Consider the following 17,846-nt stretch of genomic DNA (forward strand, 5'->3'; position numbering starts at 1 on the left):
ACTCATGAACTTTACTACTGTCATTGCTGCTTTCATTGACATAGAATATTTCTTCTGCAAATCAAGTAGAAAATTTTGCGTTGCAGCTAGCAATAAAAAATGCTCTTATGGATCTCCTCTAGGAATAAGACACTGTAAGAAGTTGCCCAGAGAAGTTGCGGATGCCCCATCCCTGGAAGCGTTCAAGGCCAGGTTGGATCAGGCTTTGAGCAGCCTGGTCTAGTGGAAGGTGTCCCTGCCCATGATTCTATGATATAGAATCATATCTATTCATAGACTTATAGTCTATTCATAGACTTATATCTATTCATAGACTTACAGTCTATGAATATCAGTATAAACAGAATGATGCATGAAACATAAAATGGCTGATTCAAATTCTGTCCTTAGTCTTAACTCGCCTGTCAACCTCTCAGTTGAGAAATGTAATGAAAATTTAGGCAGCTAAACAACGCATGTGTCAAAAAAGATGATCAAATATAGCTTTCAGTGATTTCAGTTGAAGTACTGCTCCTCCTTAACAAAGAAAGTAAGTCAGTTCATTAGGCATCATGGACGGGGTTATATAAGTTGTTGCAGCCAAGCCTGAAAATGTTTTCCTGCAATTCTTTAATTAAATATTGTGCAGATTTTCGATTTATTTGTATTTTTATTTATTTAATGGAATTGTGATTACGTAAATCAATCTTTGCATACATCATCCTACTGCAGACTCATTTGGTTATTTTTCCATTTTAGCACTTACTGAGAGTACAATATGCAGCATAAATAATGTATTAAAAGAGGATTCTTTTTCCTGTCCTCTGATCATTGTTCAAAATAATGAACATGTTAAAAGTTACTAATGCTTAGTGAAAGGTAAACACTCAAGCTGAAACCAGTGCATTATTGGAAAAGCTGTAAGAACACAGTAAGAAAAAAATCTTGTCAAATATGCCTTTATTTGAATCTTGACTGTCTTGAAAAAAGGCAACATTTTCTTATCAGTTTCAGAACTGATGTATGTAGTAGTGAAATAGTGAAAATACTGCTTTCTATAGCTTCGTTAGGAAAAATATGTAGTAGCCAGAGAGTTTGCTTCATTAGTCAATATGGCAGTTACATCAAGGTGACATTGTCAAAGAACTAATTTATATAATTTTGATGACAAACATTCTTTGAGACTGCTTTATTGCTTTCTAGTAAAACTCTACTAAAACTGCTTCCCTGAGGCTAATCAGTTGACTAGCCATTTCTATCCTGTGCTCCTGTGCTCCAGTCAAAGCAAACCAATCATTAAGATAAAGCAATTATTTTATTCATTTAAAGGGTTTTTATTACTGTATCTGTATGTAGACTGAATTCAAATGGAGAGTTTGTAGTGAGACTACTCTATTTTCAAGCATGAACACTATTGTTATAGTTGTCAGAACTAACCTGTATTCTAGAAGACTGGTATTTAAATGTTTCAATTTAAAGACTACTTCTACTGAAGAGTATCAGATTTTTTTTGTTGTTGTTTTATAAGAGATTTAAAGACTTTTCTCTTACTAAAAAAGACATTTTTGATCAGTAGTTTTTCCCCCAGTGTGAATGCAAATATTGTAGCAGTTCATGTACCATGAAATATAAAACTTGTAATAAAAAAAACCAAATGGTTTGTCAATTTATGATGCAACTTAATTCTAAACCATATTTTTTTTGGCCTTGTTCTGCAACAATTTACAGTGTAGAAAATCTGGAGCCTTTTCTCTGACTCTAATGAATTTGCCCTGGTATTAAACTAGTATATGAGATCAGAATGATTTGTATTGTCTTTCAGTTCTGTTATTCTGGACTGAATAGGGCTCATGCCTAGGCACAGGCTTCTCGCTGTTAATAAAGATTTTTCTAACATCTCAAATATAAAATATTGTCATTAGTTTCACCCTCAAGAAAGAAAACTGGACTGACCACATACCTCCTTCTAAGGAAAGGTTTCTTGTACCAAAATGATAAGAGATTTGAAATTACACTGGGGATTTTTGGGAATACTTGCAAATTGAGCTATGTTAACTTAATTTGACACTACTGGAGTCTTGGTGGAATTTAGAGATAACAGCTTGGATCCATCTAAATCCAATGATTTTTGGCACAACTTGCTGCTGCTAGTTTCTTATAAATTCTCTTTCTGCACTTTTCAAAATTAGGACCATGTTATTACTAGTCATGAGAAAAGTTTTACACCCATCTCCTCTTTCTTCCAGATTGCTGTCAAAATGAGTGAAACACCTTCAACTAGTTACTCGGTGAATCAGCCGAACTCTTCCGAGAGTGAGCAGAGCTTAATCATGCGCCATTTCAATGTTACCGAACCTGTTGTGGCAAAACGGATCTGTTTCTATAAAAGTGGAGATCCTCAGTTTAACGGGATCAACATGGTGATTAACAATCGGTCTTACAAAACCTTTGATGCCTTGCTGGATAGTTTATCCAAACGGGTCCCATTACCTTTTGGAGTAAGAAATATTAGTACACCAAAAGGGAGACACAGCATCACCAATTTGGAGGATCTTGAAGATGGAAAATCATATATTTGCTCCCATCAGAGGAAAATGAAGCCCATCAACCTGGAACAGGCTAGCAAAAAGCCACTTCCCTGGCAGATCAGTAGGCCTGTCAGTGCTCGCCGTCGAGCTGTGCAATTAGCAAGGGAAAATGAAGATGGATTTGGCCATCGAGAAAGTAAAATAACAACTCCCAAAAAGATGCTTGTTTTCAAAAATGGAGATGTAAGACTCAGGCGCACCATAGTTCTGGGAAAGAAAAATACACAAACCTTTGAGGCCTTTCTGGATTACATGAGTGAGTTAATGCAATATCCAGTTGTGAAACTGTACACCACTGATGGCAGAAAGGTGAGAATAAAGATGAGCATGTACAATAAGATTGCTTCTAGATTAGTTTAAATTACAAAGGTGATTTTATCAATTATAAGCTTGGGACACTGGCCTGGTGGAAGATCTGACGTTCTAAATTCCAGCTGTTTCTTTTCTATGCCTTTTGCTCTTCAGAAAAGCTGCTAGCCTGGAGAAATATGCTGAAATCTTGTGATCAGAGAGAAGCAAGTGAGGGCATTTTATTTTAAGCCATCCTGAAAAACCACTTTTCTTAATCAGGCCTCTTTCAAGCATGCTCTCAATTCTATATTTTTACCCATTTGCACAGAAACTTTTAGTGTTTTAAAAATAAGTAGCGTCTATTAGCCAAATGTATTTTATCATTACACAAATGCAGAGTGGTTTGCCATTAATGACTTGGAAATGTGACATCTATTGTCTAGTATAGATTTCAAAGTATGGACTAAGTTCTGTGCCTCTAAACCTAGATGACACAGAACTAATAATCCTGATTTTCAGCTCACATGCAGTTCTATATAATTTTCTCTTACTTTGTGTTTATCTGTGTGTTGTTTAATCACAGAAAAGTACCTGTGATTGTACCTAACAGGTATCTAGAAAGGGAATTCCATGCAGAGCTCCAAGAGTTCAAGGAAAATTTGGGATTTATCCACTGTTTGGTGAAATTCTGCAGTAAGTTAGGAAACTGTCCATATCACCTATAAGTCAGTGAAATGCAGTTTGCAAGCCTTATCTTGCGATATAGTTTGACACAAAAATTCAGAACTGAGACAAGGCTCTGAGCACCTTTATCCAGTCAGACCTGCTTTAAGCAGAAGGTTAGACTACATGACCTTTTCCAGTGTATATTGATCTGTGACTGTGTCCCATTCCTCTGTGGCTGTACAGGTCCAATACTTGTGATGTATTCTGAATTGCCCCAGTCTACCTCCAAATACATGTTCATATGTATACCTACCTCCAAATGCATATTCTTATTTTGTGGCTATGAAGCTTCACTGTGAAATGATGAAACCAAATTACATACGCAAACACCTAAATTATAAGAAAATTTTCGTGTGCATCCAACTTACTTCTTGAAGTCTTCGTCTAATGTATTGATATAACTAGATATACCCTCACAGAGGTATGAATTGCCTTATAGAAATTGAAAAATTAATTCTGTGCTGCAATGCATATTTAATAGCCTGCTGCAAACTAATGTGGAGTCTAAGAAGTGAAGATATTAAAGTATGAAAAGGATAAGTCTCTTACATTATTTTAGTGGTTACTAAGGCAGAGAATTTAATGTTACTTTTCTTTTTTTTCCCAGGTTCCTAATCTTCAGGCCCTAATATTGTGCTCTGGAGCTGTAGTTGCAGCAGGGAGAGAGCCTTTTAAACCAAGCAATTATGATTCTCTTGGGTATTCACGGCCTGCTAAATTGCTTGGAATTGCAAATCGTGTGTACCCAAAAGCAAATGCCAAGTCAGAGAGTGAAAATAGTAAGTTCTTTGAATTAATTTGTATTTTATTAATTGTTTTTTTTCTCTCAGTATAAGACATAAAACATGACAATCTTACTCGGATCTATGATATTCCAAAAGGCCATCTGCTTCGACTCCTTTATAAAAGTAAGAAAGATCAAAGTGTTATTGTTCTTTTTAAAATGTAAGTTTCTAAATACTCAGCTAGTATGCATATTTTCTTTCAAACAAACTTATTTAGAACATGGGTCCAAATCTGTAAGTATATTCCATATTAATGCATTTGATTGTCATAGCTGTCAAATTTTTGGTGTCATAGTTAATAATGGCAGCGGTAAAGAGAAACCTCAGGCCACTTCAGGATTTTAAGTAACTGAATTTCTTGAGCAAAATTTTTGTGCAGTTTTCAGAACTTACCTTAGCAAGCAGAAGTTTGACTTGTCATTGTCATGACTTTCACTTTCCCATGTCCCATGCTCCACATAAACAGGTCAAATATTATAGCACCCTTTCACTCACAAATTCATCATGTTTTTGAAGCTGGTGTTGTCTAAACAGAGTGTTAACCTTTCTTACATCCTTGTGGCTGTGATATACATTTTTTGGATAAGTTTGGGAAAAGATACACAAATATGTACTTTCCCTTGGGTTACTGATAGAGTTGTGTTACTGAGGTCAGTAAGAATGTGAAGTGTCCAGGGGATGATCAAAGACATGACGAGCTGTTGGAAAGAAGCAAGGCTAGCTGAATAGCCTGAGGTTGAGGGGAACAAAGTGCTGCAGTACCAGAGCTTTAGGTCATGTGGGAATCCTGAGCATTAGGGCAGAGATACTGTCTAGGGGGAACCTTGTTTAATACAGAGGCACGTAGTACTCTTGATAGAACTGCATGCTGTACTGGAGAGTCCAGGGAACATTGTAATTGTTTCTGTACTGAGGCTTTCAACAGCAAACTTGACTGTGTCCCATAGCACATTGATGTATGAGAGATGAGACTTCCACTTACTTGAATGAGTTTCTTCCACATCCCTTCAGTTTATTATGTCCCCACCAAAGTCATCATTTTGTTCATGTTCTTTGACTTGCACAGAACTTGGGAATGAAAGTTCTACAGAAACAAAAAAGTCCTACCCAAAATTTGCTTTGAGACAGAGATTGAGCATTACAATGCTAGAAGTTGTGAATAGCTCAGTATCCGATAAGCTCCGCCTTCCAATCCTTAGTTAAGGGCAATTACAGAAAGAGGGAGAGAAACCCCCCAACAACACTACCATCTTTTGTCTTTAACCTGAGAAATTCAGAAGTATCGTGTGTAGGAGACATCACTGGTGAAGTAAGAGCCTGAAAAATCAAATTGCAGGCACTTTGTTCCAATTCCATTTCTTGAGACAGAGAAAGTGAGATTTTTACTCTGGGAAGCATAAGGTCTTGTCTGTGTTAGAGGAGTTAGTACAAACTTTTATTTCTGATTCAGTTCATGGTAAAGCATATGCCTGGGAAACTTGCAAGGCACTCTGCCTGAAATTATAGACTTGTAGCTATAATGGTAATATGCTAACTGTGAAAGTTTTGATATAAGACCATTTGTGACTCACTTGAGATAAAAAAAAGGAAAAAGCTTAAATTCAAACAATGTAGATAAGGTAATATTACATGTGTCAAAGATAAGTGAAACCTGTCTATTAGATAGTGGCTTCTATATATGTAGGTACCCGTAGCAGCTCCGGATATCTTTGTGTGGGTGTACCCCCACTGTTTCCCTCGCACAAGCACAACTTTTTGGAAGATAGCAAAACCTTATTTTTATCTCATGTTCTTTTGTCTCATCCCTTCAGTGATAACTGCTACAGAGAAATAGATTTTTTTTAAAAAGCCAAGTTATTACAAACATATTTTATTAAAATATTGTTATTAAAACCTATTTTGAGAGTATTTAATATGTATATAAACACATATTGGGCCATACTCACTATTCACTGAAGTCTGAAAGTATTTTCATTGACTTTGCTGAGTTTTGTGTCATCGTCTACAGTACTGTAGCATAAAATGTATCTCAATGTCATGATTTAAATTCAGATTTTATAAGAAGTGCGAGAGTTTCACTGTTTACTTCTCTATAGAAGGGCAGTCCAGGGGACTGGATCTGAACCCTTTATTCATGTGTTAATGACACTACTCACAGTAATTACTCATATGCTGTACATAGCTGGATTAAGCCCAGGGAGATACATGTTCACCTTGACTGACACATTTTAGCACTAACTGTAAGAATTAAGGCAAAATTATTTCTTCGCTAAGGCATGAAGAAGACGTGAAGTTGGCAGCTTCAAGCCCAAACAAGCGAGGGCTTGTGAATCCCTTGAGTGGTACAAGACAACCCCTCAGCTCCTAACTATGTATAAAATGAGAGTATTTAGTACTTTTTTAGGCTTCGGAGCTTCAAATAAGACTACAGTTCTAGCATTAGAAAGAACCTATTGTACCTATTTTGACTAATTTTTCTTCTTTCTTCTTTTCTCTTCCTTTGCTGCCTATCTGCTGTCTCACCGTCTGGATCCTTATGTGTGATATTTGTCTGCTCTAATTTCCATCTACTTGAATGAATTCGGGTTCTTTCAATGTAATTATTGCTAGTGAGAGCTGAAATGAGCTCTGGCTCAAGATCTCAGGTATTCTCAGTTTCTTCTGATAAAGGGTCCAGCAATGATAATGACTTGAATGATAACAACTCAGATTCTTCCTGTATTCCTGCCAATCATAATGGCATAGGAGGAAATCAGTCAGTTACTGGTGAAGACTTATCATCTGTGGCACAGTATGAAGATGACATTGAGAAATCTGTTCACCTTAATCAAGATGGCAGTATTACAGTGGAAATGAAAGTTCGATTCAAAATTAAAGAGGAAGAAACCATTAAATGGACAACCACTGTTAGTCGTGCTGATAAAAATACCACCACTTGCAATTCTGCAATGCATGCAGAAGACTCCTTATCCAGTGTAAATGTATCAGAACGTATAAAACCAAAAGGTGCTCTGTTTTCGAAGAGCTACAATAAAGAAGGAGACTCACTACAGCAGTTCAATGCAGAAGTGTCAGACAGAGAATCAGAGTCCGATTTAAAAACTGCTGGTTGTAACACCTGCATGAAGAGCAATTCTGCAGATCTAGATATAGACAATGTACCTGAGGATAACACCAGGCCTCGCTTTTACAGGCCTCCTACCCCTGGGCCAAGACGTGTTAGACAAAAGAAAGCGGTAGTTGAAAGTGTCACATTGGTTTCTGAGCAACAGGTTCAGGAGAAGACAGTAGGACAGTTTTCCTACAGTGAGGAAATAAAGAATGGAGAAAATAAATCTGAGTATTGCATGGTAGCTCATTCAAGAAGAAAAAAATCAAGTGTCAGTAATCCAAAGTTTAGTGAGATGGGTGACAATGGTTTATTTAAGCTTTCTTCAGAGAATATAAAAGAAGAAATGTTTTTTAAAGTAATCCACAAAAATAATGATTTAATAGAAACCACAAAGAGGAATACATTAGAAGTGCCTGATGAGGATGAATCAGCACAGAATATATTAGAGAAATCAGTTGTGGATCAAGGTACATATAACAGTTTAGTATCAACCTGCAAAACTAACATCAATTATTTCATACCATCATCAGAAATTTACCAGGCAGCCAGGCCAGCCTCAGCAGATCACATCCATAAGTCATGTGATATTAAACAAATTAAAAGATCACTGAGTTCTTTCACTCACTATTCAGAATTAAGTCAGTCAGTAGAAGAAACACAATGTAAAACTTCAGATTTACTACCTATTTCTCAAGATGCAGTGCGTTCAGCCTCTGCTGGACATAGCCAGATGAAGATGATGGTACCTCCATGTAGTAAAGGTCTTACTGACAAAATTAATCCAACAGCTGGGTTATTTCCTACTGTAACTGAAAGTGAGAATCAAACCAGTGTCAGGACTGAATCTGTGACAGCAACACATCTCATTGATGACAGCCAATCTATGTCTTCCCTCACCAGAAAGAAGAAGAAGAAGAGAAAATCGTCTAACTTCCTAGAACAAAGTACATATGAAGATCAAAAAGATAAAGGAATTTCAGGGATAATTAAAAGTGAGGGAATGCATATCACAAGCAACCCCCCGCAGGATTCCACAGCAGAGGCTATGGATAATTATTCTGAAATGCCTCAGAAAAAAAGGATGGAATTTTTTGTAAAAAACAATGATGGCTCTGTCAATTCAGACAAAAGTGTATGTCCTGATGATGAGTTCTACCACCAGGATTTAGTGGAACAAAATGGATTATCATCTAATAGAAACCCAAGAAGTAATAACAAGTTGTTCGACTCAAAGTTGAAGTCAGGCAAAAAAAGTAGTATAGTTTCATCTGCAAAGAGTGAAGATGGTCTAGTGACAGTTGATTCAAACAATGAGTCTGAACACAGTCAGGATACACTGAGTACTGAGAAAGAAGGCGCACGTTTCACAAACAATTCTTTTGAACAGACATGTAACACATCAGTGATTTCAAAACCATTGTCAGAAGTGCCAGAGAATCTTAACATTGAAAAAGAAAAGGAGAAGAATGTTTTGGAAAATTTCCCATCAAAGAAAGAGAAAAAGCAAAAGGGGATGAAGAAAAGTCTAAGTAAAGGCGCAAAGAAGTTAAATATGTCAGAGAGTGCCATCACACTAGAGGCTCTGAAACAAGAGGATTTTCAAGAGAAGGGTGTTGAGCATTCCCTCGAAAACCATGTCCAAACTTGGCTGAAAAACTTTTTACCAAATTCTGTCTTACCCCCTATACATAAAAAAGAAGGGAATGTAGAGAACAGCAATGCCTGTAATTTTCCTATTGATGCTTCTATAGATAAAGAAACAAGATCTATCACAAATAAAGGACACGTGACTGGGAAAAAACATCTGCTTGAACATAATCTAACAAAAAGAACATTAAAGCCTATTTGTGATTTGGGAGCTTCAGAACAATCAGGCAAAGATTCAGATGCAAAACAAACTGACCCCTTGATTCATGCTAATACAACTATAATAGAAACAGCCAAGTGTTCACTAAAGTCAGAATTTTGTTGTAATGGTAAGCTACTCTTGCTTCATGAAACATCTGACAATGATAAAAAGATGTCAGAAGCTGATATTCAATATACCAACCTATGTCAAAGAAAAAAGTCTGAAGTTGCTGTTCAAGTTGATTGTGCAATTGTCAATGAGAAAATGGGAATTGATGTTCAGAATAATTGCATGTCTATCATGTTGCTGCATGAACTACAATCAGCTTTGCTTGGTCTCCAGAAAGAACATAATGGATGTGTAGGAAAAGCTTGCACCCTTTCAGATCTTTCTTCTTTAGCTTTTAGTTCTTCCTCTAATGTCCTCCTAACTTGGCTACTTGTACTGAATCTGAGAGAGAATTTGATTGGGACAATCAGAGATGATACACAAAAAACTACCTGTAGCTGTTCTGAAATATTTACACAGTTACAGTTTCTGAAACAAACTGCAGTCATAGAAAAAATTGATGAGCTGAAGGCTGCCTTCTCACATTTTCAACAATCAACAGAAAATAACTTATTAACCTTTGGGAGGGAACTCAAAAAGCAGGACTCCTCACATTGCCATGAGAATATGCCCATATCTGAAATTCATAATGGTTTATGTCTGCATGAAAATGAAAAGTCAGTTGAGCCTTGTGTTCCAAAGGACAGTGAAAATTCTGAAGAAGCTCTAAAACTGGCTGGTGAATTAGAAACCTGTCTTGATATACAGAAAGATCTTCGTAATGAAGCAGAGACTTTAGACTTGAGTGCTCTCCAAACACAGCTAGATAGTCAATATGCCAATACTAATTCAAGTACCTGTAGCCTTGCATCAGCTATAAAGCCACATGCAAGAAAGGAAGAAATGCCTGATAGCCTATATAAAAGATCTCAAGATGAAAATACTAATACATCATTCACTAATGAGGAGTCTGAAACTTCAATAGAGCCTAACTCAACAGTCTGTAGCATAACTTCTAATGATAAACATCATATTTTAGATCAGGATACTTCTGAGTTAGAATGTGAAAAAGGTATACATGTTACTACTGGTAAAAGTGAAAATGAGAAAGTTGATCCCACTTCAGCGGATAATGACAAAACCCCAAATAACCAATTTAAACTTGCCACTGAAACCTCTGTAGAATATAACAATGAGGATTATTCTGTACAGGAAGACAAGGAAGATGCAGAAACTGGTGAGGAAACCTCTGAGAGGTTATCTACAGTCTCTCCATTATCGTTTTGTTATGAATCAAAGCAAATTACAGAATGCGATATGAGCGAAGGAGAACAGAAATTGCAAGTAGAAGCATCAGAGAATAAAATCTGTTTAGACACTTCTCAAGTAAAAAAATGCTTAAAAAGTCCCGCTACTTCAGACTGGTCAGATTACAGACCAGATACTGAAGAAAGTGATTATAACTTCAGACCATCCAGTGATCTGACCAATGAAAGTGGGGAGGAAGCAATGCTTGAAAAACATTATAACACTGGCTATGTAAAAAGAACTATTGAAAGACTTTATGGCAACACAGAAGCTTCATTTAAACCTGACTTTCACAAAGGATTTCCTTATATGTTGAAAGTATTTCAAAAGGATACTGAAGAATTCCACTCTGCAGTTGTGGAAAAAAACATTTATTTTTCTCAAGAGCCAACGTCTTGCTCTGGTGAGAAATTGGCACATTCTTCACTACTGTCAGAAGAATTTGCAGTAAACATAAACAAAGATGACACTATATCGAGACAAGAAAATACTTCTTTACCAACACCACAACCTACTCTTAACAGAGAAGAGACAAGTTATACTGTTGACCATTCAGAGGAATCTCTAAAGCAACATTGTCAACCTAGTGCACCAACTAATGAAGATGAAGGAATATTGATAGATAAAGGCAAATGGCTTCTCAAAGAAAATCATTTAATAAGAAGGTCACCACCTGAACGGGTTGGAATGTATGGAAATCTGGATACAACATCAACAGACACAGTCCTTGATACTAACAGTGATGATGTTCCATACTCGCACTTTGGCAACCTGAATCAATACCCAGACCTCAATGAAAACTCTTCTTCAGAACTTGAAGACATGGCTAAACCCTCTGAAAATTTTTGCAACTATTTCAATATGCCTCATAATAGTGATTCAGACCCCTTTCCGGATGTCTTAAATACAAAAAGCAAACATAGCTTCAATGGTAAGACCACTTCCATTCCTGCAGCAAAGACAGAAAAAAACAAACCATCTTTTACACATTGTTCCACACAGTCTGATACCAATTTTTCACCTTTTGCATCTGTAGAATTTAGATTGCCTGACAACAAGGTACGTCCATTGGAACAGCCTTTAAGTGATGAACCCATACAGTCCCAGCCAGCTGATGCTACTACTACTAATGCTAACAGGAGTGCTCCTCAGGAAGAAGATTCTCTGGATAAACTCCATGCTATATGTGGCCAGCATTGTCCAATACTGATGGTGACCATAACACCAATTAATGAGGAACAGAGAGGGTATGCCTACCAAAAAGCATCTGATATTGAGAACCAGCTGAATCCATGTTTGTTGGCCAAAAAAAGTGAATGTTTACAATGGTCAGGCAAAGATTTAATAACAGATGAAAATAATAATGTGATTCTGAAGAATAACTGTATCAATAAGATTGCCAGTAATATTTTTAATAGGTTTTATGCAAATAACACACTAGATTTTATTAGTAACTTTGGAATATTTGTATCATCAACTCTGAAAGACACAAGCTGTTTAGAGAAGTTACATATTACAGAGGACGTGAATGTAAAACCCATGGAAGTCATCAAACATGAATCCAAACACATACCCAGTGGTCTTGTTATAGGCACAAATAGTGAGCTACCCAATAGAAAAGAAAAAACGTGCCAAACTCTAAGAATGAGCCAAATTGATATTGTTGGAAAAAAATATACTCACAGGTTGGCAGACCCAGCAGAAACCTATCATTATGAAACATCCCTGAAATGTAACATTTCTTTAAATAACATTGAACATAATGCATATGAGAATCTGAAAAATGAAAATGCCTTTCCTCCAGAAGAAGAAGGAGAAGAAGAAGAAGAAGAAGAAGAGAAAGAAGTTTGCTTTTGTACAATGGACAATGGAAACAGTAAAAATGAGAAAGACTTATAATAGAGATCTTGGAATTTCTACAATATTAGATTAGTGAAAACACCTTCAGAAAAAAATAATAAATCACAAAATAAACTGTTGAACGACACAGCTAGGAAAAATCTTAATGTGAGTCCAGCCCAAACCTAGATAAATATAAATCAGAATTGTATATCACTGCTGAAATACATAGAGTTTTATGGGAACCAACATAGGAGGAAAAGCTGTTCTTCTAAGACAGCACTTTCTGGGTTAAAAAAGGTTTTCACTGAAATGTTATCTGTTTAGAGATATTAAGATATATAACAAGATCTAATTTATAGAGAAACCACTACTGCTTGTTAGAACAGAGAACTGAAATTTGAAAGACCCACCTGAGTTCTAAGATAAGATTCCTATATTTTGTGACATTTAAGATAGGGTTTAAGAATTGTCTTTCACTAGAAACGCTTTTTCTGGAACAAAATCAAATGATATGTTTAATTTGAAATGAAAAGAAGGAAATATTATTCAAATGATACAAATCAATGAAAAGTAGGAAACAGAAGTCATGATAATTTTATACAGATAAACATTATAAAATTGCTATTTCAGTTTTTAAAGGCCAACTTTGAAATATATGTGTGCGTAAAGAGATCTTTCAGTCTGTATATAGGATCATCCAGACCCCAAATGAAGTTTGTGTCTTTTACTGAGCAGATACTAAAAAAGGAGTGTATTCATTGCCACTGGGATTCCACAGGAACTGAGAAAGCAGACTCTGCATCAGTGGACTTCCTGACTGCCCTTGCCGTGATCACTTCTGAGGCAGTACAGCTTACTCTCTCAAATTTTTCTGCATACACTATGAGTTTTAGTGGTGTGTTTTTCTTTAATCTCTGTACTTTTAAGGTGATCCATGTCTTTTTTTTTTTTTTTTTTGTGTTGTTGTTGTAAATATGCCTTACTGTAAGAATCCAAGGCATGTGTAATATGTTTCAGGCTCTTTCAATCTGTTACTAGAATTAGTTTGGATACCTGTTAACAGCATTTTTTAATATTATATGTGTGTAGTAAGCACTTACCTATGGTTTACAATTTTCAGTGAACAATTTTAAATATAAAGTTGCAAATATTTAATGTATGTTGTTATTAGAGAGAGTATTTCAGTTTTGGATTTTAATCCCTAACACTGCCTAGTACCTAGCTTCAATGTCACTGAAGTCAGAGAAACAGCTGAAGAAGGAAAGGACTATTTTTTCAGTTAGAGAATGGAACTTTGGCCATTCTGTAATCTTGGAGGCTGTGTCTGGACTAACTGGCATGTACATGCTGCTATAAGCCCTGGATCATGATCCTTTGCTTATCCAGACTGGGACCTAATTAAAGGATGACACAAATCCCTTTTGGCCCAGATGCTTTGACTGTCTCCTTGTGAGACAGAAGGCACGTGGAGGGGAAGTAGGGGTTAGATCTGGAGCAAAAGGGGTTTTGCAGTACCGATAGGAAACCTAGAAGCACCTTTCAGTACTTTTTAGGGGTCCAGTGGCACATATATATTCCTATAAGCAACTGTTATGTTTCTGTTGTTTGAAGCAGTATATTCTGTGTAATAAACTATCATTACAACCCTAAAACAACATGTATCATCTAATATATTTCACACCAAATAGCTGTGTGTTATTCCTTGTGCTGGCCTTGTTTCTCATGTTCTTTCTCCATCTTTATGTTTCATTCGGTATCCTTCTTTGCATGTTTTGGAACAGCTTCAGATGAAGAGTCTCAATGGGATTTTTTTTATATTTTTACATGTCAACACAGAAATAAAACCTATGTTTGGAAAATTAAGCTCGAAATTACTAGAATGCAGCTAAATGCCATATAGCATTTTGAGTACCAGCTTCTATGCTGTAAATAGTATCTAAATGTTAGATAGGCAAATTAACAGCTATATATATGTCTCCGTCACTTGCAGTCTTTCTGTCAGATTCACAGCATCTTCTGCTGCATTCACAGCACTTGAACTTTTTCAGATTAAGTTTCAAGAACTTCAGGAACCTTTAATTGGTTCTCACATAGTTACAGGGAAAACTAAGTGTTCAAAAGATGAGATGTGAGGTACTGCCCGACGTTACAATTAGCAGAGACCACAGCAAGTGGCAAAATGTTTGTTATATTAACTGCAACACATGCTTCTGATTTCAGTACATGAACTGAAAGAGGAGGAATAAAGTGGTCAGAACAGGACAGGACAAAAGGTTGACAGTGAAATGTACCATATTGTCATAGCATTTACAGATCCATTAATGGTTCAGTGAAGATACAGACTATAAAGTGGTTGAGATAAGCAGATAAAATAAAATTGCTTCCATTAGGTAAAATTGGAGAATGCTGAAGATGCTGGATGTTAGATGCTCACAATGCTGGTGGCTAGAGCAAAGTAGTGATTGACAGGGAGAAAAAAACCATGAGGAGCAATATGAGCTACTTTACACAAGTAGCTTAACTCTGCAAATTAACTGCAAAAAGCATAGAGTCTGAATAAGTCAGGATAAACTGACTTATTCAGTGACAAGCATAGGTAACAGGGAGGGATTCTATAGGTACATTGTAAATAAAAGACAGACTAGTGACAACGTGGGCCCTCTTTGGAAGCTATCAGGAGAACTGGCTACCCTGGATTTGGAGAAGGCTGAGGTTCTGAATGACTTCTTTGCCTCGGTCTTCACTGGCAAAGGCTCTGACCAGACCAACCAAGTCTTGGAAAGCAGACTCAGGGACTGTGAGAATGAAGACCTTGGGCCCACTGTAGGAGAGGATCTGGTTCGAGACCATCCTAAGAACCTGAATGTGCACAAGTCCATGGGACCTGATGAAATCCATCTGCAGGTCCTGAAGGAGCTGGCAAATGAAGCTGCTAAGCCACTGGCCATCAGCAGGTCGAAGGAGGCGATCCTGCCCCTCTACTCTGCTCTCATGAGACCTCACCTGGAGTACTGTGTGCAGTTCTGGTGTCCTCAACATAGAAAGGACATGGAACTGTTGGAACAAGTGCAGAGGAGGGCCACAAGGATGATCAGGGGACTGGAGCACCTCCTGTAGGAAGACAGGCTGAGAAAGTTGGGGCTCTTCAGCCTGGAGAAGAGAAGGCTGCGTGGAGACCTCATAGCAGCCTTCCAGTATCTGAAGGGATGCTATAGGGATGCTGGGGAGGGACTCTTCATTAGTGACTGTAGTGACAGGACAAGGGGTAATGGGTTAAAACTTAAACAGGGGAAGTTTAGATTGGATATAAGGAAGAAGTTCTTTACTGTAAGGGTGGTGAGGCACTGGAATGGTTTGCCCAAGGAGGTTGTGAGTGCTCCATCCCTGGCAGTGTTCAAGGCCAGGTTGGACAGACCCTTGGGTGACATGGTTTAGTGTGAGGTGTCCCTGCCCATGGCAGGGGGTTTGGAACTAGATGATCTTGAGGTCCTTTCCAACCCTAACTGTTCTATGATTCTATGATTCTATGTGTAAAGGACAGGATAGAAAACAATTCAGCAGACATTCAAGGGCATTATATAGATTATACCAATCTTCTAGATTCAGTTAATTTTTGTCTTGCCATTATTAAAAAATAAATAAATAAAAAAGACCAACATAGCACAGATCACAGTCCCAGGAAGTTTCAGTTTGTCTAGTTTAACCCCCTGCTATCTTTCAATCAAATCAAACATTCTCTCAACTTTTTCTCCTACATAAACAGCTCTCCATTTCCTCTAACCATCATGATTGTCTTTCTCAGGCCCTTTCCTAATTTCAGTATTTATTTATTTTTTATTTATAGTTGATAGAACTTCATGCAGTATTTGAAAGATTGTCTCTCTGGACTCTGGGACAATGACAGTAAAATTTATCTACTTAGAAATCTCCCTCCTGCATCTTACAGTCACATTGATGACTGACTTTATTTTTTTAAGTGATAAAGGCCCTATTCATGGCATTAAGTTTCAGTAGTATTTTTAAAATTAATTTCCTTGTACTTTGCGCAGTTATATATTATCCTTTTTCTACTACTCTGGATTTTCTGATCCTCTTATACTTTGACAGTTCTTAGCAACTGTGTTACAGAAATTACCTACTTTATGCAGTATATTGATGAAAAGATGAAATCCAGATAAATTCCAGCACTGATTCCTGAGAAAGTTACTAGTATCCCTATAAACTAATACTTCACATTTTGGCACAAATGTGTTATTTCCCATCTAGCTAGTTATTTTGTTTCTCTACAGTCCTGGGATAATCCACTTCTCCATTTTAGCTACTGATTTCTCATATAATATTTGGATAGATTAAAGCTACTGTAATTTCCTTGTGTACAAATATGAATTCTTATCATCAGGGAGGAGATCAGATACTTGAACAATGCAAGTCTGATACGTTGTGCTGTGTATCTGCAGTAAACTGATGCTAGTAATTTTTTCTGTTTAGCTGTATATATTGGGAGATAACTGTACATTCATTTAAAATTGTTCAAAAACATTACCTAGTGTTGCTTTGGTGTAAGATACATGGGCATTGATACTATAGCTGCACATTCACAGTAGTTTCAGAAAAGTGCTGCTGTAAGAGTATCTCTTTAAAAGTGAGTAGTGGTCTATACTCCAAATCTGTCATGACAATAATGCATTTTAGATGTGTGCTCTTAAGCAATATAACTGCTCTCAGATTCTGCCTCTGTCTTCTAAAATTTTCACACTTGCTATTCCGGTCATGGACCAAGAAGAATTTTTTTCAAAGAAATAAGTTAATCTCAGAACACTATTGTGGAACTTCAAGATCTTAAGGTTTATCGTCAAGTATGAACCAAGAGTAAGTTAATGTCTCCTCATCTCTCCTCTCAAAGTATGGGAGAAGATATTTGTTTTAATAGTTACTGATTCTAGAATACTGCATATCCCAAGGAATGTGCGTTTTACACACAAAGCACAATAGGCACACAAAAGTAAAAATTTACTCAAAAGGTATAGCCTAATGGTTATAGCAAGACACAAACAAGACTTATAGATTCTACCATCAAGAATCAATAATATATTAGATCTCATAACATGCCTTTACAGTGACTTTTTTTTTCTGCCTTTTATTAAAAGCAGTAGTAATTATTCAGACATATTGCTAAGTGGTACAGAGGATATATTCTCAACTCATTATTTTCTAAATACAAAGATACTGCCATGCACCACACCAAGGTCAGCCTAATTATCAATTTCTGAGATGTCTTTTCTTTTTGGAGATGGCTAAACATGACCAAGTGAAAATAA

The 17,846-nt window shown here is 36.7% G+C and overlaps 1 protein-coding gene across 1 annotated transcript in view; it reads left to right on the top strand.

Annotated features, from left to right (window-relative positions):
• The first annotated feature begins 2,237 nt into the window (after positions 1 to 2,237).
• The window catches only part of RP1 (RP1 axonemal microtubule associated), a 178,995-nt gene continuing 163,386 nt past the window's right edge, over positions 2,238 to 17,846 (top strand). Inside the window, exons 1-2 of the mRNA XM_065669368.1 lie at positions 2,238 to 2,876; positions 4,192 to 4,363. Coding sequence (XP_065525440.1) covers positions 2,238 to 2,876; positions 4,192 to 4,363 — 811 coding nt within the window. The remainder of the gene's footprint in view (positions 2,877 to 4,191; positions 4,364 to 17,846) is intronic.

Source organism: Lathamus discolor, chromosome 2, assembly GCF_037157495.1.
Source record: "Lathamus discolor isolate bLatDis1 chromosome 2, bLatDis1.hap1, whole genome shotgun sequence".
Classification (NCBI taxonomy): Eukaryota; Metazoa; Chordata; class Aves; order Psittaciformes; family Psittacidae; genus Lathamus; species Lathamus discolor.